Source organism: Meleagris gallopavo, chromosome 7, assembly GCF_000146605.3.
Source record: "Meleagris gallopavo isolate NT-WF06-2002-E0010 breed Aviagen turkey brand Nicholas breeding stock chromosome 7, Turkey_5.1, whole genome shotgun sequence".
NCBI classification, from domain to species: domain Eukaryota; kingdom Metazoa; phylum Chordata; class Aves; order Galliformes; family Phasianidae; genus Meleagris; species Meleagris gallopavo.
In genome coordinates this window covers 532,288-559,189 of record NC_015017.2, presented here as the reverse complement: position 1 = coordinate 559,189, position 26,902 = coordinate 532,288, and the positions used below count along the sequence as shown (strand labels likewise).

The following is a 26,902-nucleotide window of genomic DNA, read 5'->3' as shown; positions in this document are numbered from 1 at the left end:
TGACTCTCTGCGGTCCGCTGCGGCTATTACAGGCGAGGCGCTGCCTGAGACGTTCCGAAGGAGGAGGAACATAGCGGGGTGGTTTCCTGACTGCGAGGGAAAAGAGGAGCTGGGCTGCAGGAGACTCGGCTGCTCCCGGTTGCTCCTCCGGGGATGCAGAAGCCTTCGTGATACGGCCGGTCCCGCGGAGCCTCTATCCTGCCTCATCCGAGGCTTTTTGGAGGAGTTTGGATGAACCCTCTTTCCAGGTAGGCAGGATTTTCCTCTCCTTTTACAGCATTCGTATGGCTGTTGATGGTTCTAAAGCCCCAGCCCATGCCTTTGTGGGTTGCGCAGCTATTGCTGCTGCCAGGGACAAGCTGTTAACTTCAGGCACACTGTGTTTAAACTGAAACAATACGTATTTCCATGCTGCGTTAAGCTTTCGGGAGGGTTTGGGCACTTTTCAGTACTCCATTCTAGGTACACATGGCCAGAGGTCCAGAAAATCCCTCAGTGCAGACTGGAGAACCCAATTTTTCCCTTAATTGAGTTCACCAGCTACTGCAAACCGATCGCAGCGACAGCAGCACAGTATTTTGCTACAGCTGTATGATTTGGCTCACCTTTGATTTTCAGAAATTTAGAAATAAGATTCAGATTGCAGACCAGACAAAGCAGTGAGCTGTGCCCCCTAGTTCTGTTGATTTTCATCAGCACCAGTTTGGGAAGTTTGGGAAGATAATGACAGTCCTGAATGAGTTGGATCTTGCAAGCTTGTTGTGCGGTGCTGTGGAGGAGCCTTTGCTGAGCCCCGGGGCTGCTCTACAGCCCAGCTGCCTCTCCATTCTTCCCCAGCATTCTCTTTCATCCCACTGTAAGTGCAGTGGGGGAGCTGACAAATGGCTTGGACCACCTGCAGCAGCATGGAAACCTTCCCATGCAGGTGGTGGGCCAGGCACTAAAATTATGAGACATGTTTGACTAGGCAATATAACAGGGGCTTTTGCTCCAGTTTTTTGTTTGTTTGTTTGTTTGTTTGTTTTTCTTCCAGTTTTATTTTACTTAACAAAGATCTGAATGGAGTAAAATGCTGTGTGCACATGTGGATAATAATGCAGGCACTGCCCGTTGGTCGCAGCCATAACAGAAGATGGGACTATGTCAGTATTAGAGCAGATGCTACTTGTACAGCTCTCCTGTTTCCATGACCATAAAACAGCTCCTTGCAGACTGTTAGCTTAATGGTGGAGCACCTTAGTTTTCATAGATCTGGGAACAATTTGCTCAGCTGCAGTAGGTGTGATTTTGAATGTGAATTAGGAAGAAATATCACAAATGGGATAAGATAGACCTTGGGTCTGCCTGGACAGGCACATGAGATGACCTCTACAGTGCACTAAAGGGTAATCTGATAGTCATTTGTGAGCATGCAGCTAAGCCACAAGTAAGCCAAAAGGCCTTACTCCCATAGCATTATGTTTCTGCTCTCACAGAGAGAGAGCAGAAGTCAAGGAAGAAAAGCATGGCAGAACCAAGTATTCAGGCAGAAGGATTCAGCTCCCAATTTGCACTTTCCATCACTTTTCTAGGCCAGCACCTAGTCTCCATCAAATGCCTTAGGCTGCAGTACACCCTTTCCTTAGTGAAACCTGGTATTTCCCACTGAGCATTTCTCAGCAGGAGGTGAGGCTTTTCGGAAGGCGTCAAATCTTACAAGATTGGCAATAGAACCACAAGAGCTGTTGGCATGCTGAGCAGCATCGCTCACCCAAGTTTTGGAGACCCCTAAGATGGGGGAGAGAGGCTGTGGCAGCTTCATCCCACATCTGTCCACTCCCTGTTAATGGGATCAATGGGTGGGGAAGCACCGTGCATGCCTTCCAATGGCACACTGTGCTCACAGCCTGGCAGTGATAAGAAGGAGCTTGCATGCACTGGAGTGGGATAAAGGAGACTGCGTGCAGTGGGATGACAAAGCAGTGAAGTGTGCCTGGTGCTTGGAGCTGCCTGTATAGAGGCAAGGGCCCTGCTCTGCACAGAGTCCTTCTCACTCACACACATCTGGCAGGAGGGAGGGAGGTGATTAAACCCAAGATGCTGCAATTCATGAGTCAGACACTTGGCCAAAACCTCCATATGCTCAGCATCTCCAAAAAATGGTGTCTCCAGCTTCCTGAGCTCTGAAATGGTGCTGCCTGAGGGCTCCAAGCTGCCATGAGATCAAGTTCTCCTGCAACTCAGCTTGGTGGAGGATGAACAGGGCGGGAAGCTTGTTGTAAGGCCAGAGATAGGAAGTCTTGGTCTTAACTATAAAACTCCCTCAGCACTGCAGTAAGTGTGAGGGTTACTCTGCAAGTAATGCCCCCCTTTATTATATTGGCCCACTGTGTCAGAGGCAGATGGTAGTGTGGCAGTACAGACTGAACCTTGCCACCAATATTCCATTCCATTTTGTTGCCGTGTGACAGATGGCAGCAGAGGACAGCATCTGACATGGAAGTATGTCCCTATGTGAAAGCCAGCCTGAGCGTTTGTTCTTGCAGGCTTGTTAGTATGTGCATAAGCCTTAGCAAGGAGGAAGGCAGTCTGTGTTGTAAGGACTTTTGCAGCACCGATAGTAACTGGTCTTCCCAGCATAAGTGAGTCTTCAGAATCCTGTAGTGTGGTGCATCTTTCAGTGTAAACTAGGTTGGGATGTGTCCAAACAGGAAATAACTGCTGAGCAGCCATGAGGAGAGAGCTAGGGAGGTGCTGGGGGAGCTGAGCTGTCTGAATTCTTCAGATAATGCCATTTTCACACAACTAAGGCAGAAGTGTAGCTGCACTGCTAGCTTGCCCTTCCCCTGCACTAATGTGACCTCGCTAAGGAAGGATGAAAGCACTCTCAGGTGCCATTCAACCTTTGACTTTTCCAAAAAAAACCCAAACATTTAAAGAAGAGCTCAGAAGGGCTGAGGCCTTCTCTTCTTAATAGAGATCATTCATAACCCTTTTTGTCTTGAGTTGACTCTCAAGCAGAAAAGTAGCTATGGCAGTACATGGTTCTGTGCTGTGAAGCTGACATGATAGCTAGTGTGAATATCCTCTAGACATAAAAGTAAGCATTGGCTCTTCACTCTTGAAAATTGTTGCTAGGATTTTGTCTGTGAATATAATTTCCAGTCCTCAGTTCCTCTGAACACTTATATATATTACCAAGAAATCTCAGACTAGATCTCATAGGCAGAACCAACGTGAAGTACTGTCTGGCTTTGTATCGTCCTGTCAGAGCTAACAGTTCAAACGTATATATGTGTATAACATGTAACTTCTGTTTTCCCACAGACATCTCAATGTCCAGAAGAACTGCTGAGATGTTCCAACAAGCCTTTCTGTCCACCCTTCTTTGCGTGGCACTAGTTCCACTCCACGCTCAGTTTGACGATGAGCCTGTTACCTCCTGTACAGGTATTTGGATGTCTGTCTCCTTTGTAGGCAACAGTCTTAAAGCAGTGGATTTGCTCAGCCCTAGAATGTGCTTAGGAACTGACTTTGGCACATGATACCTCTCCTGCTTCTTTGCAGCACCCTGCCATAGTCATCTGTCTTTCTGTAGGAAACAACATTCTCCACTTAAACTCTCATTTCTGAGTTTGCAGTGCAGTGCAGAAAAGTGGAAGGTCTGAGCTCTGCCAGTGATGGCATCTCCTGGTTGGTGCACTGCTAAATACCAACAGGTCTCCAGAACTCAGCTGCACGTCTGATGTCAGAAAACAGCTCATTGTGAATTTAAAATTTCAGCACTTCTCAGTGGCAATGTGGAAGAGGTGATGTAGGTGTTCAGATTGACTTTTATAAAAAAAATAAGGCAATGCTTTCAAGATTAGTTCAGAAATGATTAGATTTTAGGGTTTTAAATTGAAGGAGAGAAGATTTAGGTTGGATATCAGGGGAAGGTTTTTTACTATGAGTGGTGAGGTGCTGGGACAGGCTGCCAGAAGAGGCTGTGGGTGCCCCGTCCATCCCTGGAGGTGTTCAAGGCCAGGTTGGATGGGGCCCTGGGCAGCCTGGTCCAGTATTAAATATGGAGGTTGGTGGCCCTGCCTGTGGCGTGGGGATTGGAGCTTCATGATCATTGAGGTCTCTTCCAACCCAAGACATTCTGTGATTCTGTGATTTTGAAGTCTTTGACAATGCGGAATCTTCTGATCCGGACAGAGATAGAGTTTGGGATAGAAGGCAATTGTGCTTTTTCTGACATTGTAATTGAGTATAACCCTTTTCAAAATGTTTTTAAATCAGAGAGAGCAACTAGAGCCTGGCAGGCAGGGCATGTATGTGCAGGAGAGCAAAAGTCATCTCCCTGCTCAAAACTGGCACTCAGTCATCCCTGCCCTCATTTCCTCCAATCTTGGTGGAAATAGCTCCTGATTAATTAGAGATGCAACAACCTTGCAGGACACCAAACTTCATGTCCTGTGCTGTGGTTTGCTCTCTCCATGATTCTGTGTGCTCTCATCTACTTGATCCTGGTTTCTAGGGAATAGTGATGGGGGTGCAGCATTGCAGAAAGTGCTGTGACACATTCTGAAAATTGTCTCCGTACAGAAAAGACGGATTGCCCCATCAGTGTGTACTTTGTCATTGACACCTCGGAGAGTATTGCTCTGCAGACTGTGCCTATCCAGAGTCTCGTGGATCAAATAAAGCAGTTTATCCCTCGGTTCATTGAAAAATTGGAGAATGAGGTGTACCAGAACCAAGTCTCCATCACTTGGATGTTTGGAGGACTTCATTACTCGGATGTGGTGGAAATTTACAGCCCTTTAACGAGAAGCAAGGACACATACCTCACCAAGCTCCGTGCTATTAACTACCTTGGCCGAGGCACCTTCACGGACTGTGCTATCTCCAACATGACACAGCAATTCCAGAGCCAGACGGCCCGGGATGTCAAGTTTGCGGTGGTCATCACTGACGGCCATGTCACTGGCAGCCCCTGTGGGGGGATGAAGATGCAAGCTGAGAGGGCACGCGACATGGGGATCAAGCTCTTTGCTGTGGCCCCCAGTGAGGATGTCTACGAGCAGGGCCTGCGGGAGATTGCCAGCCCACCACATGACCTGTACCGCAGCAACTATACCATCACGCCGAAAGACGCCCTGCACATTGATGAGAACACTATCGAAAGGATAATCAAAGCAATGGTGAGGGTACTGAGCTGTGCTGCCCAGGGTGCAGAACAGAATGAGGGGAGGCACTAGGGAGTGGTGACAGGAGAAGGAGTGGGTGGAAGGGTGGGATGGCACCATGGTCTGGCTTGAGAGAGCTCCTCTACCTTTTTCAAGTCCTTTCTGCACTTACGGGCTAAATGTGGTCTTCAGTGTATCTGATTTCTTTGGCTAGGTGTCCCTTGGGTTACGCCCCTGCTCCTCTGGGCAGGGTTCATCCAAGTCCTGGCTGCTGCTCAGGCCAGACCTGTGCCCCACCTGGAGGCACGTGGAGGAGATGGCAGCACCAGGATCTGTGAGACTCCCTGAACTTCCTCCCTACTCAGTAGAGCGATTTCTAAGGCCCCATTTGTGAGGGACCACCATTAACTGAGGATTCTGCTGAGGATATGAGGGTTGGACATGATGGTCCTTGAGGTTCCTTTCCAACCCAAGCCATTCTGTGATGTGATTAGAGCCATGGGACCTTAGCCGCCTCTTTTCCCTTGCTGTCACACATACTGCTAAGTGTGGGTGCTATTCTTCTCTCAGAGCTGACTGTCTTAACTGATTTTGTTCATTCTGTTTCCTCCCTTACAGAAACATGAAGCCTATGCTGAGGTGAGTGAGCAGCACCTGCATCTCATTTCCAAGTTGAAGTTGCATTGCATATTGAAGAAGACCAGATTATACCCCAAAGGAGCAGACAGAGTTTTGCTCTAAGCTGCATGGAATGGATTTCTGCGCACCTGGGGATCAGTGTGCAGCATGGAACCCACTCCTTTATCCAGCAGTTGAAATGGCATATGGGATGGTTCCCTTTCTGCCTCCCTCTCATTTGTGATTCTCCTCATGGCAATGAGTTCAAATCTATTAAGATGCTCATTATACCACGCTGGATTTGGTGGCATGTTTTACCAGCGTTCTGCAAGCTAGAATTCCTGCCCAGCCATGTAACAGGGCTTGGCCTACGTAGAGAGGAGTATGCAGAGTGGTGGTCCCAATGGCACACCCTTCTCTGATGGCCCCAGAAGAGCAGATCCATAACACTGTGGCTGACACTTAGCAGTCCTGTTCTTTGAGCTTGGGCCCAGAGCCAAAACCACTTGCGGCAACTTCAGATTTGTATGCAGGAGCTTTTCAACATGCTCTTTGCTGCCTCAGCTTTGAGCCAGATGGAACCAGAATCGCTTTTACTGCTGCAGTTATGGGGAGAAGTGTAGAGAGAGCCATGGTGCGTGGCTGAGCTCTGGGTGCTGGCTGGCTCAGAACACAAGGCAGCCCAGCAACTACATCTTGTGTTGAATTTGGTGTGTTTCAGTGCTACAAGATGAGCTGCCTGGAGATTGCAGGTCCAGCTGGTCCCAAGGGATACCGAGGGCAAAAGGTAAGTTACTCTGATGTGTGGGAAGAGAATAATACCAAGAGAATAACATGGTCTCATTTTGGGGTGTTCCTGTGTGGAGCCAGGAGTTGGACTTGATGATCCTTCCAGGTCCCTCCCTGTCTCCTGATGACCATACAAAAGCTGATGGACGCAGTGGGTGCAAAGAGATATCCAAACATCAACTATGCTGATCACAGTCAAGGGCCTTCAGTAACTGAGAAGCTGTACAAGGCCAACAAGAGTGCAGCAAAAATTATTTCCACCTCTCCCAGTCTCAACAGCCCTCACGTGTGCAGCCCTTACTCTGCCCACAACCCAACAGAATCCCAAACTCTGTGCTGCCAGGCTGTGTACTGCCATCCCCTCAACAGCTGTCCCAAGCTTTGTAGAAGCCTGATGCTACCAGAAATTGTCGATGCCTTCCAGTCATCACCAATGATGTGTTTTTTCTTTAGGGTGCAAAGGGAAACATGGGTGAACCAGGCTCCCCTGGACTGAAGGGACGGCAGGTCAGTTGTAAAACCATCCCCATGACACAGTAAGCAGTGCTGCCCTGATGCCAGCTGGGGCTTCATCTGTGCCCTGCTTAAGGTAACACTCTGTGTCTTCTTTCCTTAAGGGCGACCCAGGTATTGAAGGTCCAATTGGATACCCTGGTCCTAAGGTAAGAATCATGTAGTCAGTGGCTGCGCTCTTTACTTCCATGGATTTTTGTGTCTTGCTGTGTGAAGCCAGAAGTTGGACTCAATTGTCCTTATGGGTCCCTTCCAACTTGGGATATTCTATGGTTCTATGATTTTTGGTAAAACACAGGGTGGTTCAGGGTAATTTTCCACTGTTCAGTGTTACTTCTTGGCATTCTCCCACCCTGTGGGAGCCCACAAATCCATCCCCAAGTTGTGCATTTGAACGCCACCGTGCTCGGCACATCTTCCTACTCCAAAGGCAGCTGGCCAGCATGGAAGAGTTGTGTAAATCTGCTGCTTTGATGCAGGAATTCGATGTGACTTTAAGAAATATTACTGGCCTTCCTCCTTAAAGGGCCTCAGCAACATTGGGATCCTTATAGTGCTCCTTCCTCCCCACTTGCCCATTTCCCATCTGGGATGCCCATCCTGCCAGTCAGCTGCTGCCTTCCCACTGCTCATCCCAGGCACTAACACAGCATCGTCTTTCTTTCTTTTTGTCTTCCTCCAGGGTGTTCCAGGGCTGAAAGGAGAAAAGGTGAGAAAGAAAAGTCTGCATGGTATGCCTGGGGAAGCACAGCTCTTTGCACCAGCACAGGGTCTGGAGCATAAGAGGAGGAGTTCTCTGGGGAAAGCAGTCCTGGCTCATCTTCCTTGGAGCAGGGAGAGACAAGGAGGTTACAGAACCATCTGCAGGAAATGCTGAATTGAAGGAGGGAGGGGAGGAAAGTCTCTGGCATGGTGAGTGAGCGTGGCACAGGGGTACTGGCTGACTCCTGTCCTCATTTTTCCCTAGGGCGAGATTGGATCTGATGGACGGAGGGTAAGAGAAAATCTTTTCTAACTGGCATGTTGTTACAAACCCTTGAGTGTTACATCAGATCACTGATGGCTCTTTTCCCCCCTTGATCTCAGGGTGCAGCTGGTTTGGCAGGCAGGAATGGCACCGATGGACAGAAGGTAATGGCATGGGGAACTGCACCATCACTGGGCTGGTTTATTTCTCCGTGCCCCTACAGGTTGTTTTATTTCTCTCATATCCCTCGTGTGTTTCTTTGTTCCTTTCATCTCAATCTGGCTGAAGTTTTAAGAGCTTATTTGCACATTATTCTCCATAGCCTGTAGAAATACTTGAGCTAGCACTCTGCAGGAGCTTGATGCATAACCCGGGCTGCTCTCCTGCTGCAGAATGAGCAATGTTCACCTGGTGTGGATATTTCATCTTGAGTGCTAGGGCCCCCTACAGGACATGTACACAGAAACATCTGCTGAAATGTAGTTTTCAAGGCACGTCCTTGCAGAGCCTGCAATTTCATCTCTAAGCTGATGCTTTCTCTTAATATTAAAGCTCTAAAGCCACATTCAGGTATCTCCCAACAAAGTCCCTGAAATCCTGTGTCCCCTCTCAGGTGAGTGCAGACAAACACGACCTTCCCATTTTGCATACCATACAAATGTACCAGAGCAGAATAGCCTACATTTATACAATTTTGGCTGGCTTTGCTCACTGGCCAGCACACACTGGTTTTGTTCTACACTTTCCTTCATACCCCACCAAGTGCTTCCTCATTCTCTGTTTGTGTCTGCTCACCACAGACAGCAACACTTCTGCTTAAGGAATATTCTTGCTGCTTGTTCTCTGACTGATCACATGTATGACCAGTTGATGATGTTAAAAAACAGGAACTGCTGGCAGGAAAAAGATGTATATTTCCTTCAGACACCTGGAGTGTTGCTGTCTTTTTCATTTGAATGATCTTTCTCCAGGGCAAGCTGGGGAGAATTGGACCGCCAGGCTGCAAGGGGGATCGTGGTGACAAGGTAGGAATGCTGTATTCTTTCATTCAACACATTAGGTGTGTGACCCCAGCTTTAGTTGCACATGCCAAAAGATATGGTAACAGAGGTCACTGCCTCCTTTTCCTACCTTCTTCATAATCTGACTCCAGATCTGTAATCCCCAGGTCTGTGTTTTTTGTGCCTCTTTTCTCCAAGCTGGAAATATGGGATCCTTCCCCACATAGAGAGGAGCACCTGCTCCCTTCATCAGCACTAGTAGCTGGCAAAAACAGATTTTCAGTCTCAAGAGAGTGATTTGATTTATTCTGGTGGTAAAATCACATTGTTGATATTGCTCTTTGTCTCCTTCCTCTCTAGGGCCCTGATGGCTACCCAGGAGATGCAGGAGACCAAGGTGAAAGAGGAGATGAAGGCATGAAGGTAAGAGTATTCCAAATGAGAGTGGGCAGAGGCCAGCAGTAGGGACAGCTGCACACTGTTGTCTGTATTGCCTCTTAAATCCTTCACTACTCATGGAGTCGATGGGTTCTGTCTGCCCGGCTGTTGGATCCTAACAGAAATGCTGGAGCTAAGGGAAGGCCATTGTTGGCCCGGCTCCTTGAGCTCCACATGGTGCACATCAGTGGTGTGCAGCAATGTTCTAATAACATAACCAATGGCCATTGCTCTTTGTTTCAGGGAGATCCTGGCCGGCCTGGTCGCAGTGGACCCCCAGGACCTCCAGGAGAAAAAGGGAGCCCGGTATGTTTGTGCCAGGCAAAGCTGAGTTAGAAAGATTTACCCTTCTAGCTCTGCATCTTTGTTCCTCTTCCTATCTGTTTTGGGTAGAAGGACTATGGTTTCCCTGACATAGCTTTGCAACATCCTCAGAGTTTGTGGCCCTGCTGGTGTTAGCCTGGTTTTATTCCTGTAAGCGAACTCCAGCTTAATAGCTCTTAGGCAAACCTTATCAGTTTCATTCAGCAGAAGGCTGCTCTTTACCTAAAGAGGTTAGCAACAGGTTTTCCCAATAGCCAGTCACTTCAGATAGAGTGTTAAAGGTTGCAGCAGCCCTTAGATTTTGACAGGAATAGGAGGAAGCTGGAAGGAAGAGCTGAGATGCCTTTTTCTCAGTTGGTCTCTATGAAGCTGGCACCTGTGCTCATAGATTTAACTTGTAGGTATGGTGAATGTGTGGAAACGTAAGGTGCATGTTCATGTTGGCATTTGCACAACGATAGACTGCTTGGCACAGGACAAGGGATACGCACCTTGACCTCTCTGCTGACAAGTCCGATTTCATTTTCTTTCCCAGGGAATTCCTGGCAACCCTGGAGCTCAAGGACCTGGTGGAAGCAAAGGAAGAAAAGGTGAAATAGGACCTCCTGGACCAAAAGGAGAGCCTGTAAGTGTGTGTCTATTCTGGGCAGTAAACATGCCACAGGAACCTTTTCCAGGTTCATGGATGAGTGATGGACAGGTCATTGGGAAAGGAAAAAAGAAACCTACTTCCTTGATCTGTGAGCAAGGTTGAGAAACTCCCTCAGTTAGCCTGCCTGTCCTGCCTTTTGCATTCCCTAAGATGTGCAGAGCTGCTCTCCTTGTCTGCCATTCATGATAAGCCCCAGTAGGAGTGCTGAGTGCCTGTCTGGAGTTCACCTTAGCCTGAGTCCCTCTGAGTTTGTCCTGGAAACTGGCACCAAGGTTGAGGCAACAAATGGTCTCTATCTGGCAAGGAGCTTAAATAGCACAACAGTTCAGCTCAGCTAGCACTGTGAGGGCAGAACCCAGATGCTGTAGACCAGTTTGAATCCCTGTGCAACACCCAGAGCAGGAATAAGAGCCAGATGTGCCAGAAGTAAAGCAAAGCATTTAACCCTGAAGAAATGAACCATGTGTGTTGGTGGTCACTGTAGTGAGCACCTCCTGAATGAGCAGCCTGGCTCTGGCTTCCCAAAATACAAAGGCAGGACCTGCCACAAGCAGGGCCATCATGGACACAGGCTCTTTAAGGGGGTGTGGAGAGGGAAGGAAGGGCAGCCAGGTGTCACTGTTTGAGTGACATCACTGTTGGCATCCTGTTGATGTGACCACTTTCTGTGTCTGCCAAGGGTCGACGTGGAGATCCAGGGACGAAGGGCAGCAAAGGCAGTCCAGGGACCAAGGGAGAAAGAGTGAGTAAAGCATCTGCCCGAAACAAGCCCAAGATGCACAGGATTGACATTTGTGATGCTCTACTTCCCAACCAAGGCCACGGCTGGGAACTGCAGGTGCCAGTGGGCTCTGCTACCACTGTGCCTGCTGCCTGCCTGGCTTTAAGAAGCTGTGACAATCATCTCCAAAAACAGCACCTACAACCTCCAGGAGTTGATCCAAAGCTGAGTGAGGATGAAGGGCAGCGAAGCTTGAGGCAAAATAACGTGTTCAGAGGGCATTCTGCCCTGACACTACTTCTCAAACCAAGAAGTACCAGATTTGAGAACAGTGCCTTGCCTCCTCACTGCCATGCACATAGGGCTGGAGACGTGCCTGAAAAGGAATATCTTTATCTTCCCCACAGGGAGATCCTGGTCCAGAGGGTCCCCGTGGCCTGCCGGGTGAGGTTGGAAACAAAGGAGCAAGGGTAAGCCCAGAAAAGGGTTTTGTGATAGCTGGGAGGGAGGGAAATGTCAGTTTACTAGGCCTTAATCCTCATGCACATGTCTGGCAAGAGAATCTTCGTGCAGGATGAGCAAAGGTCTCATCCTGCTTCATCTTATCTGTGCAAAGAGGTGCAGATGGGACACCAGGACACCCCTGTCTCCAGAGGTGCCAAAACCTGGTGGAGCACTGAGGGCATGCGGCACAGAGGGTCTGTATGTATCTGCTCCTGTATATTCTTGCCTCTTGCTTTGCTTTGCAGGGAGACCAAGGATTGCCAGGACCACGAGGCCCTACAGGTGCTGTGGGAGAGCCAGGCAATATAGTAAGTCATCATGGGACATCTGTGTGACCATTCCCACTTCCCTCTGCAGTGACAGCTAGTCCTACTGACACCAGCTGCCTGCATTATCCTACTAAAAGCAGCCGGCATGACCTGTTCTCAAAGAGGCTCAAAAAGCTGCCCCATGGGCATCCAGCTTGGCTAGAGTCTGTGGTTGACCCCACACCTACTGTGGTAGCAGTGCCAGCTCATCCTTCTGGCCCTGCAAGAACACAGGTGCTGCATCAGTCACTGCCACAGCAATTTCTGGGGGAGGGAGGTGATCTCACAGCATCATCTTAGCAGCCCGTTTCCCCAGCGTGGACCCCAGTATGGCCAGGAAGCTGCTGGAAATGCCCTGACCCACTCCCCCCAACTTTGTCTTGCAGGGATCACGTGGGGACCCTGGAGACTTGGGCCCAAGAGGTGATGCCGGACCACCAGGTCCAAAGGTAAAATTCCTGAGTGCAATTCAGCATTTGAAAGACGGTGTTGTGTAGATACTTTCGAAGTCCATATCTCCTGCAAAAACTCACTTACTATGCATGTGCCTTGGAAGCAGGATGGCTTGAACCTGAGCCTCGCCATGGACAGTTCTTAAGACACTTAGTTCTTGTTCTGATCATGGCAGCTCTGATTGTATCTCTCATCCTGCATAGATTCAGGGTTGCTCCAGGCATGTGCTGTCCCCAGGACCCCATGTCCTTGCTGTGAACAACCGCTGCCAGTGCTTGAGGATCCAGTGCAGAAGTGATGGCTCACTGGAGTGTTTCTCCTCAGAGAGGGAGTGAAAATAGCTTTGATCTCACTGGCATCGCTAAGTCACAAAAGTTCGAGTTTGAGTTCTGACAATTATTTATTTATTATTTACAATTGTTTGTTTGTTTGTTTGTTTCACCAAAGGGTGACAGAGGCAGGCCTGGCTTCAGCTACCCTGGACCCAGAGGACCGCAGGTATATATATGCTCCTGTGAAGATGTGCATAGTTCAACAACAGCAGAGGAAATCTGTTTCAGTGGAGGTTAATAGCCTGGGAGAAGGAGGAGGGAGAAAGAAAAATAATGAGGTCCACAAGAAAGTGAAGCAGAAGGGAATGAAGAAGTGGCATTTCAGCAGTAGTGCCAGCATACTGTCCTCATCTCCAGTCCTGGCCCCAGGGGTTGTGAAGTCCTTCCTTTGCTCCACAGCATTTGAATGTGTCCCTAGAGTCCTCATCTGTATGTTAGAGGTGCTGGGGACCCCAGCCTCTCTACAATGACTGGGATGTGGCTGTGCCCACTACCCCAGCCATTACTCCTGCTGTTTAGCTTTGTGCCCCTCATCACAGACCTCAAACAGAAGTGTGAAGCCCATCCACTGCTGTCTCACCCATTCCTCTTCCCTTACAGGGTGACAAGGGTGAGAAGGGGCAGCCAGGGCCCAAGGTGAGTGCACTTATTTCTTTCATCTGTTTTTGGCCTGGCAGAAATGCCAATCAGTTGCCACCTGGCCCTCTGGGCAAGTGGCTGAGGAGCCATCCTCTTGCAGGACCTTCCCTGCAGTTGCAGAGCCTGGGTGTGTCGTGCAGGCTTGTCTCCTTTTGGAACCACTTGAAATATGTTTTGCAAAACTTCCTTGTTCTTCAGTCAGTGCCTGTGTAAACACCACTTACTTGCTTTGCATGAGCCGCTGGCTTTAAGGGTGATCCTCTGGGCCAGGCAGGCCTGTGTTCCTGATGTGTTCACAGCCTTTGTTCTTTCATCTGAGTGCACCCACATGTGCTCTTTGATGAATCTGTTTTTCTCTTCCTTAAACAGGGAGGAAGGGGTGAGCTTGGACCAAAAGGAACACAAGGAACAAAAGGAGAGAAGGGGGAACCGGTAAGCAGATTTTTGTGTTACCAGCACATGCCTGCTCGTGCATACCATGGATGTGCCATGTTGAGACACAGGATGAGGAGCCGTGTGCTGTTGTCAGTACTGTGTGCTGCTGGCATACACATTTAGATCTCCCTCACCTGACCAGTGCAGCCACACCCCAGAAATGGCCCCAGAAATGGCTGGTATCTCCCAGCACAGCAGCAGCAGGCTGGTGAGCACGCTTGGCAGGGCTGTGTCTGATGAGTGGGTCAGGAGGAACCCTTAGCAGCAGCAGCTGCACCATCAACTTCGACAGGAAAACGCTCAGTCCTTCTCTGTTTCCCTTCCAGGGTGATCCTGGCCCAAGAGGTGAACCTGGATCCCGAGGCCCAACTGGTGAAGCAGGCCCAGAGGTAGAGTACCGTCCTCTTGTGTCTGAGCATATGCTGCAGCTCCCTCCTCTTTTACCCAACCTCCTTAGAGCAGCTCCTGTGCTGCTCTGAAGCCCAGAGTGCCAGCAGGTCTGCCGTCTCCCCACAGCTGGAAGGGATGCCAGCCCTCAGACATGTCCACTGTCTCCAAGAGAGGCTTTCCTTCCCTTCCTTCCCTGACAGACAGTACAAATCTAAATTTTTGATGGTGCTGATGTCTAGCTCACAAAACCTGTGCTCTTCTTACAGGGGACCCCTGGCCCACCAGGAGATCCAGGCCTGACTGTAAGTAGGACTTCTCTGTGCTCTTCCAAGTGGAGGCAACCTTGATTTTGCCATGTGCAGCCTGAGAATGAGGCAGGGTGCATCATTCCTGCCATTGCTTGGCACGGGAGACACAGGGCAGGCCTGAAGACATCCTGCCATGAGCAGGGCAGGAATGGCCTGTGACTTCCCAAGGGAGACAAAGAAAGAGGGAACTGGGTGGCTGGGGAGGAAGGTAAAGGAGAACCTTTCCCTTAGAGGGGGGCAGGGGCTCACCCTGCACATTTTTGCTGGCAGGACTGTGACGTGATGACCTACGTGCGAGAGACATGTGGATGCTGTGGTGAGTGAACTGTTGTCTTTCTTCATAGCTAAGGGCCAGCATTGGGCAGGGGGATGTCAGCTCAGGAACCTTCTGCCTTTGTGTCACCAACGTCATGGTAGGGACAGCCACACTTATGTTACAAAATTCATCTCTGCCACTGACAGTATACAGTTTCATGGTCCAGATGATAGGATAGCAAGATTAAAAATGCTGACAGAAAGATACATGTAGCATTCCAGTGCTGTTCAGCTGTAGACAGCACCACAAACCCTGTGGATGCTTGATGTTATATTGAATGTCTCCATCTTCCCGTAGATGGTCTCTTCTTACCCCATGGCTCTTGTTTATTTACACCATTGTAAATCACCTTTGTGACTTCCTCTTTCTGCCCCTCTCTCCAGACTGTGAGAAGCGCTGCGGTGCCCTGGATATCATGTTTGTCATAGACAGCTCAGAAAGTATTGGTTACACCAACTTCACTCTGGAGAAAAATTTTGTTGTGAATGTGGTCAGCCGGCTGGGCTCCATCGCCAAGGACCCCAAATCAGAGACAGGTCTGGAATGTGTATGGGGTGGAGCTGGTGGCAGAAGTGGGGATGGGTAAAAAAAAGGGATCTTGGATCCCTCCAGCTTTCATATTTGTACGTAGCTGCCCTGTTTTGCATCGGTCTGTTCAGCGTTTTCACGACTGTTCCTGCTCTTCCCTTCCCAGCTTTGTAGGCCAGTTGGGCAATTCTTTTCTAATATGAAAGTATGCTGACTTTCTGCACTTTTCATTCAAAGCCAAGTGACGCTGATGCTCCATTGGCAGGTGCCCGTGTTGGAGTTGTTCAGTACAGTCACGAGGGGACCTTTGAAGCCATCAAGCTTGATGATGAACGCATCAATTCACTGTCGAGCTTCAAGGAAGCAGTGAAGCGCCTGGAGTGGATTGCTGGAGGTACCTGGACACCTTCTGCTCTTCAGTTTGCTTACAATAAGCTCATCAAAGAAAGCCGTCGAGAGAAAGCCCAGGTGTTTGCTGTAGTGATCACAGATGGACGCTACGACCCTCGGGACGATGACAAGAACCTAGGGGCTCTTTGTGGCAGAGATGTGCTCGTCAACACCATTGGCATTGGAGACATATTTGATCAGCCAGAACAGAGCGAGACCCTGGTCTCCATTGCCTGCAATGAACCCCAGCGAGTCCAGAAAATGAGGCTCTTCTCAGACCTCGTGGCAGAGGAATTCATTGACAAGATGGAGGACATGCTCTGCCCAGGTCTGTATCTGTCTTTGCACTTATGGGAACTGGAATTTTCTAGCAGTGGGCTTTGTGGATGGAGGGCATATACAGTGTGTTGCAAAGATTGCAGAGACACTGTGTCCCTGCAGGTTGGCCAATAGCTCTCAAGGTGGATCATTCATGATGGGTGGGCTGAACTTAATGTAGCCCTGGATAAACTTCCTCAGATAAGGGCCAGACTTCAGGGCCGCTGTTATTCCCCTTTGTGAGAAACCTGGATCTACATCTCTGAATACAAGAACTGAAGGGAGGTGGTAGCATGTCATTCAGTTTTCCTTTTTTTCCTTTCCTTTCAGATCCACAGATTGTCTGCCCTGAGCTGCCCTGTCAGACAGGTAAACATTACAAGTAGCTTTGTGCCATGTGCACACAGTTGTAGGTCCAGGAGCTCATGAGTGGGAGGGGATGTGCAAGCCTGTTGCTTCCTTTGCATGACTAGGCGTTTGGGAAATAGTGTTATTGTACATCAGGAAAGTTCCATGTTTTCATCCCCTACTCTTTCCTGTCCCTCTGAGTTCTCTTCACAGGTAGGTACTAGCGCACCATATTTGCACATGAGCATTGCTCAGTTCTGATTCCTGCCCAAATTCCTGGGTGCTACCAGGTTTTGATCTCCAAATTTAACAATGAATTTCTCACTTGCTCTGTATCTCTGTTGCATACCGTGCCAAAACCCCCTTGCTACAACTCTTGCCATCCAGAATATAACTAGTAGCACTGGGCAAGATGCTCCTTGTGAGTGATGAAGGCAGAGCAGTGGGTAGAGAGTTTGGAAAACAACACTGTAGTGGTCTGAAAGCTTTGGCTTCTTTAACACTGGCTGTGTTTTAATTAACAATTAACTCAGGGTATTGAATCAAAAGAAAAGGTCTGGAAGGGCACTCTGGTATAAGAGATGGCTGCTGCTTGCTGAAGGTGATTCTACTTGATCAAATTTTGTTTGTTAAAGGATAGATCTGCAACTCCTAGAGAAACTGTCCGTCTGTCTCTGCATCTGTTTAAATACAATAGATGCACTATTTGCTGATATACACAGAGCTTACCAGGGACAAAGTTTTGCCAGTTCGTGCAATTTTTATCTCTACTCTTGCCATGAAAGAGTCTTAAACAGTCTCATACAGTCTGTACAATCTGAACATTAATTTTCAAAGAAGTGCCTTTGTTTCCATACAACACAAAGGGGAGGCGGTCCCAGAATGATCAGCAATCTGAAGACAGAAAAGCTGGAATTGTTCCTGACTAAAAGCTCTGACTGCTACACTAACATTCTCAGTATTTGCACCTGGTAATGCAGGGAAAGCAATGCCAAACTGATGCTGAGCCATCAACACAAACTCTGCAGTGATTTCTGAGGAGCTATGTCCTGTGGATCCATGCACAAGGAAGAAACTTCTCCATGCCATTCTAGAGACTGCTCAGGTGTCTTCAAAGGTTTTGGTCTTTGTAGCCTCCCCGTTTCTAAGGAATACCACAGGAGAGAAACTGACCCAAGAGGTTGAGCATTCACATTTTCCAGGGCTCTGACCATCAGAGCTCTCCAGAGCAAGGGAAATTTGGCTGTCTTTTCCCTGTAGTGCACTTGGGAGTCTCTGTTCCTGATGCAAGGTGAGAACAGTTTGCTGGTACATAATACACATGGGGACCAGATCAGAAATGGCTGTTTGTGGAGCTCAAGAGGGCATCTGAGGGTCAAGAAGGCATTTCCTCTTGGGTAATGCTTCACACCATGCCATAGGTGGGCCAGACCAAGTGCAGGACCTACACCTGTACCCCAGAGGATAGGGGAGTTGGAATGTTGTCCCTGGGTAGGTGTGGACCTCCTGTGAAAGTGCCAATGCATCCTCCTCAGCACGGGGAAAAGTTACCATGGTGTGCGAGGACTTGTGATAAGCCTGGTAGGCCAAGTTTTAAGTCATACTTAGGGACTTGGGGGCCTTTGGGCAAAGCACCATCTGACTGCTGCACTGGATAGGCCATAGTGCATAGTGCATAGTGCTGCCATCATCTAGAAGGATTTGCAATGACTTCATTTGCACAGTGGTACGGAAAGGTGCTGGGTGAGGAGTGATGAAAGGAGTACGACAAAGCCTGGTGATTCTCTGCTTGTTGTTCAGCTTCCTGTTTTTTTCCTGAGAGCTTCAAAAGTTGGTGCCAATTCATATGCAACTTTTGGGATGGAGATGGTACCCTTTGAAGGATATGTGAGTGAGTTTCATGCATACCCAATGCATGTGTCCAGCTGCAGACACATTAGATAGATTCAGATCAGGGACAGAACTATGCTCAGCCCTGGTCATGGCCCTTAGCTGTCAGAATTGCAGTCCTAGCACTTACGAGAGCAAATCAATCACTCATGCCATGTACCCTAGGTCCAGCCTGTGTTTTGTCAGTAGGATATGGAGATGGACAGCTATGACCTGCACCCAGCTTCCTCCTTGCTGCCTTGTGGAGCCAAGCATGTCACCACTTTGAGTTCTCATCTGCAGAGGAAGGCATGCTGCCTCCTTGACTGAAATCCAAATTTTCCTCTTTTCAAGGCGTATTCTTGTCTCCCTTTAATCTTCCCTCAATTACTTTGGTGTTTACAGGATGCTGCGGTGTTCCTTGATTTGGGCTCAGGTAGGGTCAGATGCTGAGCAAATCTGAACTGACCACTTGCTTTAATAGAAGTGCATGATGCTCTGTGAGGCTCTTTCTAACCTGTGCAAAAGGCTTTGCTTTGAGCTTTGGGATTTTACTCAAATATCATGGCAGCACAATCAGGTGGAGACAGGTTCTCAGGGTCCTGAAGAGTGTGGACACCATGTAGGAGCACTGAACGCTACAGGATGGTATATCCACCCAAAGCATGGTGGACTAAGCACCAAGCAAGTGCACTGTCCCTTTGATGTCTTTCTGTCTCTTGGCATCATGTGTGCAGTTTGCATTTAACAGAGTTCAGAGCTACTTGGTGACTGATCTCAGTGAATCCCATATGCAGCAAGAAGTTGGATTTTATGGCCCTCTTTGTAATGAACACTTTCTCCATTGTGGATACGCTGAACTAGTAAGGAAGGAGGGAGCCTATAAACAGGAGGGGAGTCAACTCTTTGAAAGGGTAGATAACAGCAGGACAAGGGGAAATGGTTTGAAGTTGAGGGAGGGAAGATTTAGGTTGGATGTCAGGGGAAATTCTTTGCTATGAAAGTGGTGAGGTGCTGGAACAGCTGCAGAGAGGCTGTGGATGCCCCATCAATCCCTGGAGGTGTTCAAGGCCAGGTTGGATGGGGCCCTGGACAGCCTGGTCTGGAATTAAGTGTGGGGGCTGGTGGCCCTGCCTGTGGCAGGGGGGTTGGAGCTTCATGATCCTTGAGGTCCCTTCCAACCTGGGCCATTCTGTGATTCTATCTGATTCTGTGAAGGAACTGGGCAGTTAAGTTTTCACGTTATTTTCCTTGGTCTCTTAGTCAATGTGTTACATTATGTCAGTATGATTCTCATGGTTCCTTGATCATGCTTCGACAGAAAGTCAGTTGCCTTGCCACTAAACTGTCAAATACAGTTCAGACATTGTAAGATGCAGTAACTGGATTGTAAGCATACTGAATTCATTTCTCAGTAATATGCACTTGATTGTCTTTGCTTACGTATTCCTCTGCTCTTCAGGATTTAGTAACTCCACACTCCCCAGGTCAGATGCCTCAGGCAGAATATCTATGTATACAAATCATAGAATCATAGAATGGCTTGGGTTGAAAAGGACCATAATGATCATCTAATTCTAATCCCCCTGCTATATGCAGGGTCACCAGTCACCAGACCAGGCTGCCCAGAGCCACATCCAGCCTGGCCTTGAATGCCTCCAGGGATGGGGCATCCACAGCCTCCTTGGGCAACCTGTTCCAGTGCCTCACCACCCTCTGTGTGAAAAACTTTCTCCTAATATCTAACCTAAGCTTCCCGTCTCAGTTTTAAACCATTCCCCCTTGTCCTATCACTATCCACCCTCCTAAACAGCTGTTTCCCCTCCTGTTTATATGCTCCCTTCAATTACCAGGAGGCCACAATGAGGTCTCCGCAGAGCTCTCTCTTCTCCAAGCTAAACAATTCCAGTTCCCTCAACCTTTCATAAGAGAAGTGCTTCAGCCCTCTGATCAAATGCTTAATTCCTCTCCAGCCCATGAAATCGTAGTTGCACAAGGGTCTGTACTCCCTCCATCCCCTCTCTGGAGTCCTTTCCTCATCACCAAAGCAATGCTCTATGCCAGCTCCCCGTAAGGGCTGTTCTGCAGTGTGCTGACAGCCTTCCCTTCCTTGTGGTCGATCTTTGGCTTCAGCCTTCCTGTGAGAGGCACAGCAGCAGTTCAGTTTCAGTGGGGGATCCACGTCCCACCCTGGGACTCTTATTCCAGTATGACTGTTGAGACATAGATACTGAGATTTAAAATCTGACTTTGGTCTTTACTTATCTGTCCCTCGTTAGTTCTGTTCTCCTGGGCAGCATGCATAGGAAAGCCAGGTAGCATTCAGAGACACAGCCATTGCTAGAAAGCTCTGAAAATATTCTTTTGACGCTCACTTGCAGATGACAGGAACCCTGGAAATGTAAACCCACTTATTTTCCGCCCCATGGAAGAGGGAGTCAACATAAATATTCCCAGCACCATACATTCGATCGCCCAGTTCCTAAACTCCACGCGGGAAACCCAGGACCCCAGAATGTACACCCAGCTGGTGGCCACTTTGGCCTTTACTGCCGAAAAAGCCAAGTTTGCCACTGGAAATGAACGGCAAGAATGGATGGACCTGTTCATTGACACCTTCAAAATGGTGCACAGCGAGATTGTGGGGGACCCAGAAACCGTGCTAGGGCTTTGCTGATGTCCCCATTCTAGGCAACATGAAGTGCATGGAGGCAGGGATTGAATAGAGGTGGAGAATTGTTCAGAGCTGTAATTGTCTTTCATCAAGTGCCTGTTTGGCAAAGAGGGCAGGTACATTGGCAGAATTTTATTTAGGAGAAACAAAGGCAGTGACGTGGCTTGGCAAGTCTCAGCCAGGGATCACAGAATCCCTGTGATGTGACACAAGAGGCAGGCCTCTCCAGCTTGGCTGGCTGGTGAGCATGGCAGCTTTCTCCAGAAGTGCTCTTGCTTTGCCTGCTGCTTTTCTGCAGGGGCAGTGCCAAGTGCTGGCAGGATGGTGGCACTGCCTTGGTTTCTGAGCCAGCTATGCTGCTGCTCTTTCTCTTTGTGCTCCTGCCCTGCTCTGGCAGCGTAGTGCATCTCCTCAGCCGCACGTGAGCGAGGGCTCCTGCACAGAGTGCAGCATGTGTGGCTTCAGGCAAGAGCAAGTCCCTTGTTTGCTGACAGCCCAGCAATGCTCTTTTCCCACATTTGTCTTTACTTCTGAAGCATCTTCTGTGCTGTTTTGTTGTGTGTTACTGTGAGGGCTCTCTTTGGGTCCCATAAAGCATTTTTTTGGCAAGACTGGCCAAGCAAGGTGCATGTCCTCTCACTATGGTGTTTCTGTACGAGTGTTTGCTAGGCATCATAGGATATGAAGGGAAGAGCAAGGAATATGAGAGGGCAACCCCTGGCTTCCCATCATGAGCAGGAAAACTTAAGTTCTTCTATCAGCAGGTGTATATACTGTGTGCACCTTTGCTTGTGCACTTGCATTTCTTTCGTCTGACTTCACAACGTGTGCTTATTGATATCCAGGAGACAGAGGTTATATAGGACCAGAAAGTCCAAAGCAAAAATCCACAATTGCACAAACCTCTGTAATATGTTAAATAAGCTATTTAAAAGCAAGTATTTAAATTTGAAGTAGTACAGTCAATGGAATCCATACAGTTTGGTTCAGAGAGACTATAGAGCCACTATTTGTGCTGTGGATAGGTTTGTTTAGATGAGGAGGGATATTTCCATGCATTCTACTACCACTGATTTCTAGAAAAAGTCAGACAGGTGACTGCCTTTTGTGCCTCTAGAGTAACTATTGCTCCCTACGCAAAAGTATTTACTGCCAGCAAGTGGTTTTTGCAGCCTATCTGACATGGTGTTATTGCAATAAACTATATGAGCAAATGTGATATTTCATGAGCAGAATTGAGATTTACAGTCTTCAAAAATGTGGTTGGGCTACAGCGAACTCTGTTGTAAGGTGTGTGAAGGAAAGCCAGTTGCCGTACCGTAGCCAAGCTCAGAAACAAGTGGAACAAAGAGCTTGCCCACTTTGAACATTTTACAGTTTTATTTCAAAATCTTGGGCTTGTCAGTCTAAGTTAGAATTTATCCAGTGACAAACAATGTGGTATTTGTGGGGATTAAGTATTTTTACCCTATGATCAGCATGTGACTTAGCCTGCTGGATGCAACTGACATGACTGAATTCAGAGGAATACTGTGAATGGGTGGGGCTACTCTGCACACACGTCATTACTGATGGCAGGAAAATGGATGTTATTTCTGCAGTTCTACTTTTTGTGCTGCTTTTGTTAGCCTCAGCTGTTGTCTGGCAGTCAGAATGCAGTACAGTGAGTTGCAAGCTTTGCTCTAAGCAGCACCAGCAGGATTAGTGCTCCAGTGTGTGTGCATGGTGTGAAGATTTTAGTTGGCTTAATTTGTGGTGGTGCTTAACCACTTCAGCCACCTGCAGTTAAGGACAAGAATTTTGCTTCTTGCTGCAGGAAAGGGAACTCGGGTCCATGCCCCTCAGAAGTGAGAGCAAAGTATAACTGAAGCATGATTCTGAACAGGACAAACCCAAGGTTGTGCAGCCACTACACTGGCCAGTATGAGGAGTTTCTCTAGGGAGCACTCCTGCAGTAGACATAGGTAGAGAACTGCCTGGAGAGCCAGCCATGCATAATGCATCTTCTAGCAACCTGATCTTGTGGTGGGGGGAGGATGGGGTGAGGAGTGGAGTGAGAATGGGAGAGGGTTGGAGGTCCTTAAGGTCCTTTCTCAATTCAAGCCATTCTGTGATTCTATTATTCCATGCTATTGCTGAAGCTTCGTGGAGTGATGCTGATGTCTACTTAACTAGCAGCTCCTAGCATTTCTGTAGGTAAATTTAGGACGGGAGAAGGTAGCACATGCTTGTAGTCAAAACATAGACAAGCAATGGGGAAGATGGGCTGGTAACACTTCTCTGACACAATATACAGGCCTCTCTTCCACCCACTCGCTTCCATGCTTTTGTAGACACTACCCAGACTTCAGGTGGTCGAAGGGGGTATGCCTATCCACCTTTCCCTTTCATGATTGCACAGAGCAGGGGAGCACACAGGCACTGCCAAGGCAAAATGTCCTTGTAGCAGCAGCACTTGTAAACTGGGAACTGCAGCATCAGTGTACCTATAGACATTGTGTCCCAAACAGGTGAGTACATAACTTTATTGCTTTAAAGGAGAAAAGTATTGCAGTTGAATTTGGAGATATGAAATTCAGAAAACTCATGTGGAAAAATAGCGTCACTCAGAGACTGCTTTCTCCTTAAGACAGAATTGACACTGCAGAAGTCATCCTTCAAGATATGCCACTATATACATACATTTTACAGTGTGGAGGGGCTAAGAAGAAACACAGGTCTGCACGGTCAGGGAATACGAAACAAAAGCAACTGCAAACTTTTGCAATGCCCAGCAAGATTGGATAAACCACATGTGCTAGAAGTTCCTGCACCAGGTGTTCTATCATGGATAAAAGTGGTGTCAGTAGTCTGTGAACTCAACCTTATGCACTGTCAGGGTTTGTGCTGCACTGCGAGCACTGTCTCATGTTGCTGAATTTATGTTGTCTGTTCTGTAGTCTGATTCTCTTGTCATTCAGCTCGCACACAGAGCTACAAAATGCTTTATTTCAGCACTCCACCATGCTGAACGCAGCCCCAGGTATAACAGTGCTCAGCACTGAGGAAGCACTTTGTTAAGTTGGATTTGTTCACTATATGGAAATGGAATGTGATAGTACTATCATAAAAGCTGTCCCTCAATGACAGAAGTGGGTGCTCAGGTTGGAGCTGCTCCGGAATAACCTGGTCCTTGCCAGTCATGCAGCACTACATGGCATGTGCTCCAGTACTTCCCAGCCTTCTGGGATTCAAAGTGAACAACACGGAACTGCTCTACGGGGCATAATAGAGCTGTTGCTCCACCATGGAGGAATACCCTACGAGTGTATGTCATGTACGTGTCAGTGTTGACATTGTAATCATATTCCTGACTAGGTCTTTCATAGAGAAGGAAACTCAATCACTAGAATGGAAGAAGAACCACCTAAGAAGATATGGAACTATTTATTGGGGAATGCGGACAGACATCAAATGCATTACACATAAGTACTGCAGAGGAACAAAAGAATGTTCATAACTAACACCAGACGCCAAATACTGCTGTTTTCTTCTGCCTTTTTTTCTGAGTTTGCTCACAGCCTGCTTTGTGTTGTTCTGAGTGACTGAAGGATAATGTTCCAACGTGTTTCATTCAAATACTGGTCTTTGTTATTTATTTAAAAAGCTGCTTTATGACAGGTGAACCAACAGGAAGAGATTCTTGTTTTCTAAATGTACTCCTTGACCTTTATAATCTCCTCAGGAATTAGTGACAGCTGATTAAACAAATTTGGGTGCAGGTTATGGAATCAGCTTTCACCCTACAAAGATTTGTGCAAAGAGGAACCCTGAAAGTAAGCCACTCTATAAGAAATTACTAAGAGGTATTAAAGCACTGTGTGCTATTAATCTCCCTTTTAGCTAATAGCACTGCTCTTTGAAGGTGGGTGTGACTCTACAGCTGAAATACACAAATGCACAGAACTGTTTAATGCTTGGATGCTTGTCTTAGCCCTGAGAATTACAGTTCATTAAGACCTCGTGCCCAGGAGCTGAGGGAATAAGAAGCAAAGGTTATCAGCCACAGAGACAGGCTTTGGAAACATGATGGGGCTTGTTTTCCTGTGTAGAAAGGTGAGCAGAGGTGACTCCAGCCCAAGCTGCACAAGGCACGACCCAGCTTTCTCCAGTAGACTTTCTTATGCTCCCAACTTTTTTTTTTTGTTTCTCCTGCAGAGCTTGCAGTAGCCCAGTGCACACAGCGCCCCGTTGACATTGTCTTCTTGCTCGATGGCTCTGAAAGAATTGGGGAGCAGAATTTCCACAGGGCACACCACTTTGTGGAGCAGGTTGCCCAACAGCTTACACTGGCCAGGAGAAACGATGACAACATGAATGCACGGATTGCACTGCTGCAGTACGGCAGTGAGAGTGAGCAGAATGTGGTCTTTCCACTCACTTACAACCTGACCGAAATCTCCAACGCCCTGGCTCAGATCAAGTACCTGGACTCATCCTCCAACATTGGGTCAGCCATCATACATGCTATCAACAACATTGTGCTCAGCCCAGGAAATGGTCAGCGAGTCGCTCGGCGCAATGCTGAACTCTCCTTCGTCTTCATCACTGATGGCATCACAGGAAGCAAGAACCTTGAGGAAGCCATCAATTCCATGAAGAAGCAAGACGTCATGCCCACAGTAGTGGCTCTTGGGAGTGATGTAGACATGGATGTCCTGCTGAAGCTTGGCCTTGGAGATCGGGCCGCCATCTTCCGGGAGAAAGACTATGAAAGCCTCTCCCAGCCAAGCTTCTTTGACAGGTTCATTAGGTGGATATGTTAGTTGAGTGGACTGTACGCGTCCTCCTGTCACCAGGATACACCCCCCCCCCAAACTATTACCTGTTTTATTTTCTTCTCTCTGTATGGTTGCTAGCAACTCTAAGCTGGCCCAGAACAGTTTATACACAGCTACCTTCTGGGCCCTCCTCTCTAACCAAAATCCAGACCTCTTTTTCGAGTTTTGTGATGAAGTCGCATATCTTACATTTATGGTGCTAATTAAATCCAAGATCTAAACAGGATACGGAGCCATATGAAGTACGTCTGTAAAGCTTTACACACACCAAGTTATGCCTTGCGTATCTGCTGTTATCCTAGGAGGGCTTATCAGAGAAGCAAGAAACCTGTCCGGTTTAGCAGGACAGATAATCACTTCCTGCGTTCAAAAATTCTCAGCATCCTTTGAGGAGCTTTATTGTTTTGACATTGCCTGTTCTTTAGCAAGCCCTTTTCCTGATTATATCATTCTTTTTGTTCTCTTGGGACTTCTGCCCCTGAGAGGACTGAGAAAGTTTGTGACAAAGCATGTGCTGATCGAAATGGTCAGCACTTATTTCTTTTTGCATCGCCCTTCATCACTTGCTCCTTTTTGTGGGAGCAGCAGCATGGTTAGAATTTTTGCTGCCTTCAGCAGCTGTCTGCAGGTGTTCCTTTTGGTCCTCTATCGATCCTACATTTCACAAGCCAACTTAAAGACCTGCATTTTCCTGCGGGCTCTATCTCGTTTGCTTCTTTCTGTCCAACCTTCACCAGAACCTGTTCATTTATTACAGCACCTTAAATCGTGGCTGAGAGGGGCAGCATACCTCACAGCACCTCACAAAATACTGCGCAGCACATGGAGCTGCCCTGCTGTCACCCCGAAGTGCTCAAAGTAACCATGGTGCCTTCTTTTCACCAATCTGCTGAGCAGTACCCAGATTGAATTGTGCTGTCTGCAAAAATAAACAAATAAACTCTTTTCACCCTATTCAAAAAAAGCCTCTTTATTCCATAGTTTGTCTTCTCTCTTTTCCTTCTACCTTCTTTTTCGTCTTTCCCCTCTTTTTTTTTTTTAATTTTTATTTATAATGAGCAGGTAGTTCTCCTTGCATTAAGCTAATAAATGAA

At 47.9% G+C, this 26,902-nt stretch overlaps 1 protein-coding gene across 2 annotated transcripts; it reads left to right on the top strand.

Annotated features, from left to right (window-relative positions):
• The first annotated feature begins 22 nt into the window (after positions 1-22).
• Positions 23-26,757, top strand: COL6A2 (collagen type VI alpha 2 chain). 2 transcript variants are annotated; one of them, XM_010713157.3, is made up of 28 exons: positions 23-248; positions 3,307-3,429; positions 4,570-5,168; positions 5,772-5,792; positions 6,493-6,558; positions 7,014-7,067; positions 7,178-7,222; positions 7,756-7,782; positions 8,041-8,067; positions 8,160-8,204; positions 9,012-9,065; positions 9,402-9,464; positions 9,723-9,785; positions 10,339-10,428; positions 11,135-11,197; positions 11,584-11,646; positions 11,926-11,988; positions 12,375-12,437; positions 12,889-12,939; positions 13,374-13,409; positions 13,782-13,844; positions 14,174-14,236; positions 14,504-14,539; positions 14,816-14,861; positions 15,245-15,397; positions 15,655-16,107; positions 16,428-16,466; positions 20,696-22,207. In XM_010713157.3, exons 2-28 carry the CDS (start codon positions 3,315-3,317, stop codon positions 20,989-20,991), a joined length of 2,757 nt encoding a protein of 918 aa, XP_010711459.1. In that variant the 5' UTR covers positions 23-248; positions 3,307-3,314; the 3' UTR covers positions 20,992-22,207. The 2 variants fall into 2 exon arrangements, with proteins under 2 accessions (XP_010711459.1, XP_003207399.1); XM_003207351.4 differs by lacking the exon at positions 20,696-22,207 and adding an exon at positions 25,186-26,757 and having other exon boundaries at positions 35-248.
• Positions 26,758-26,902: the final 145 nt, after the last annotated feature.

Coding starts and splice junctions, on each gene's coding strand:
- COL6A2 (XM_003207351.4), top strand. CDS start 3,315: ATGTCCAGAAGAACTGCTGAGATGTTCCAACAAGCCTTTCTGTCCACC. Junction 9,066..9,401: donor AGGGGGATCGTGGTGACAAG/GTAGGAATGCTG, acceptor CTTCCTCTCTAG/GGCCCTGATGGCTACCCAGG. Junction 10,429..11,134: donor CTGGACCAAAAGGAGAGCCT/GTAAGTGTGTGT, acceptor GTGTCTGCCAAG/GGTCGACGTGGAGATCCAGG.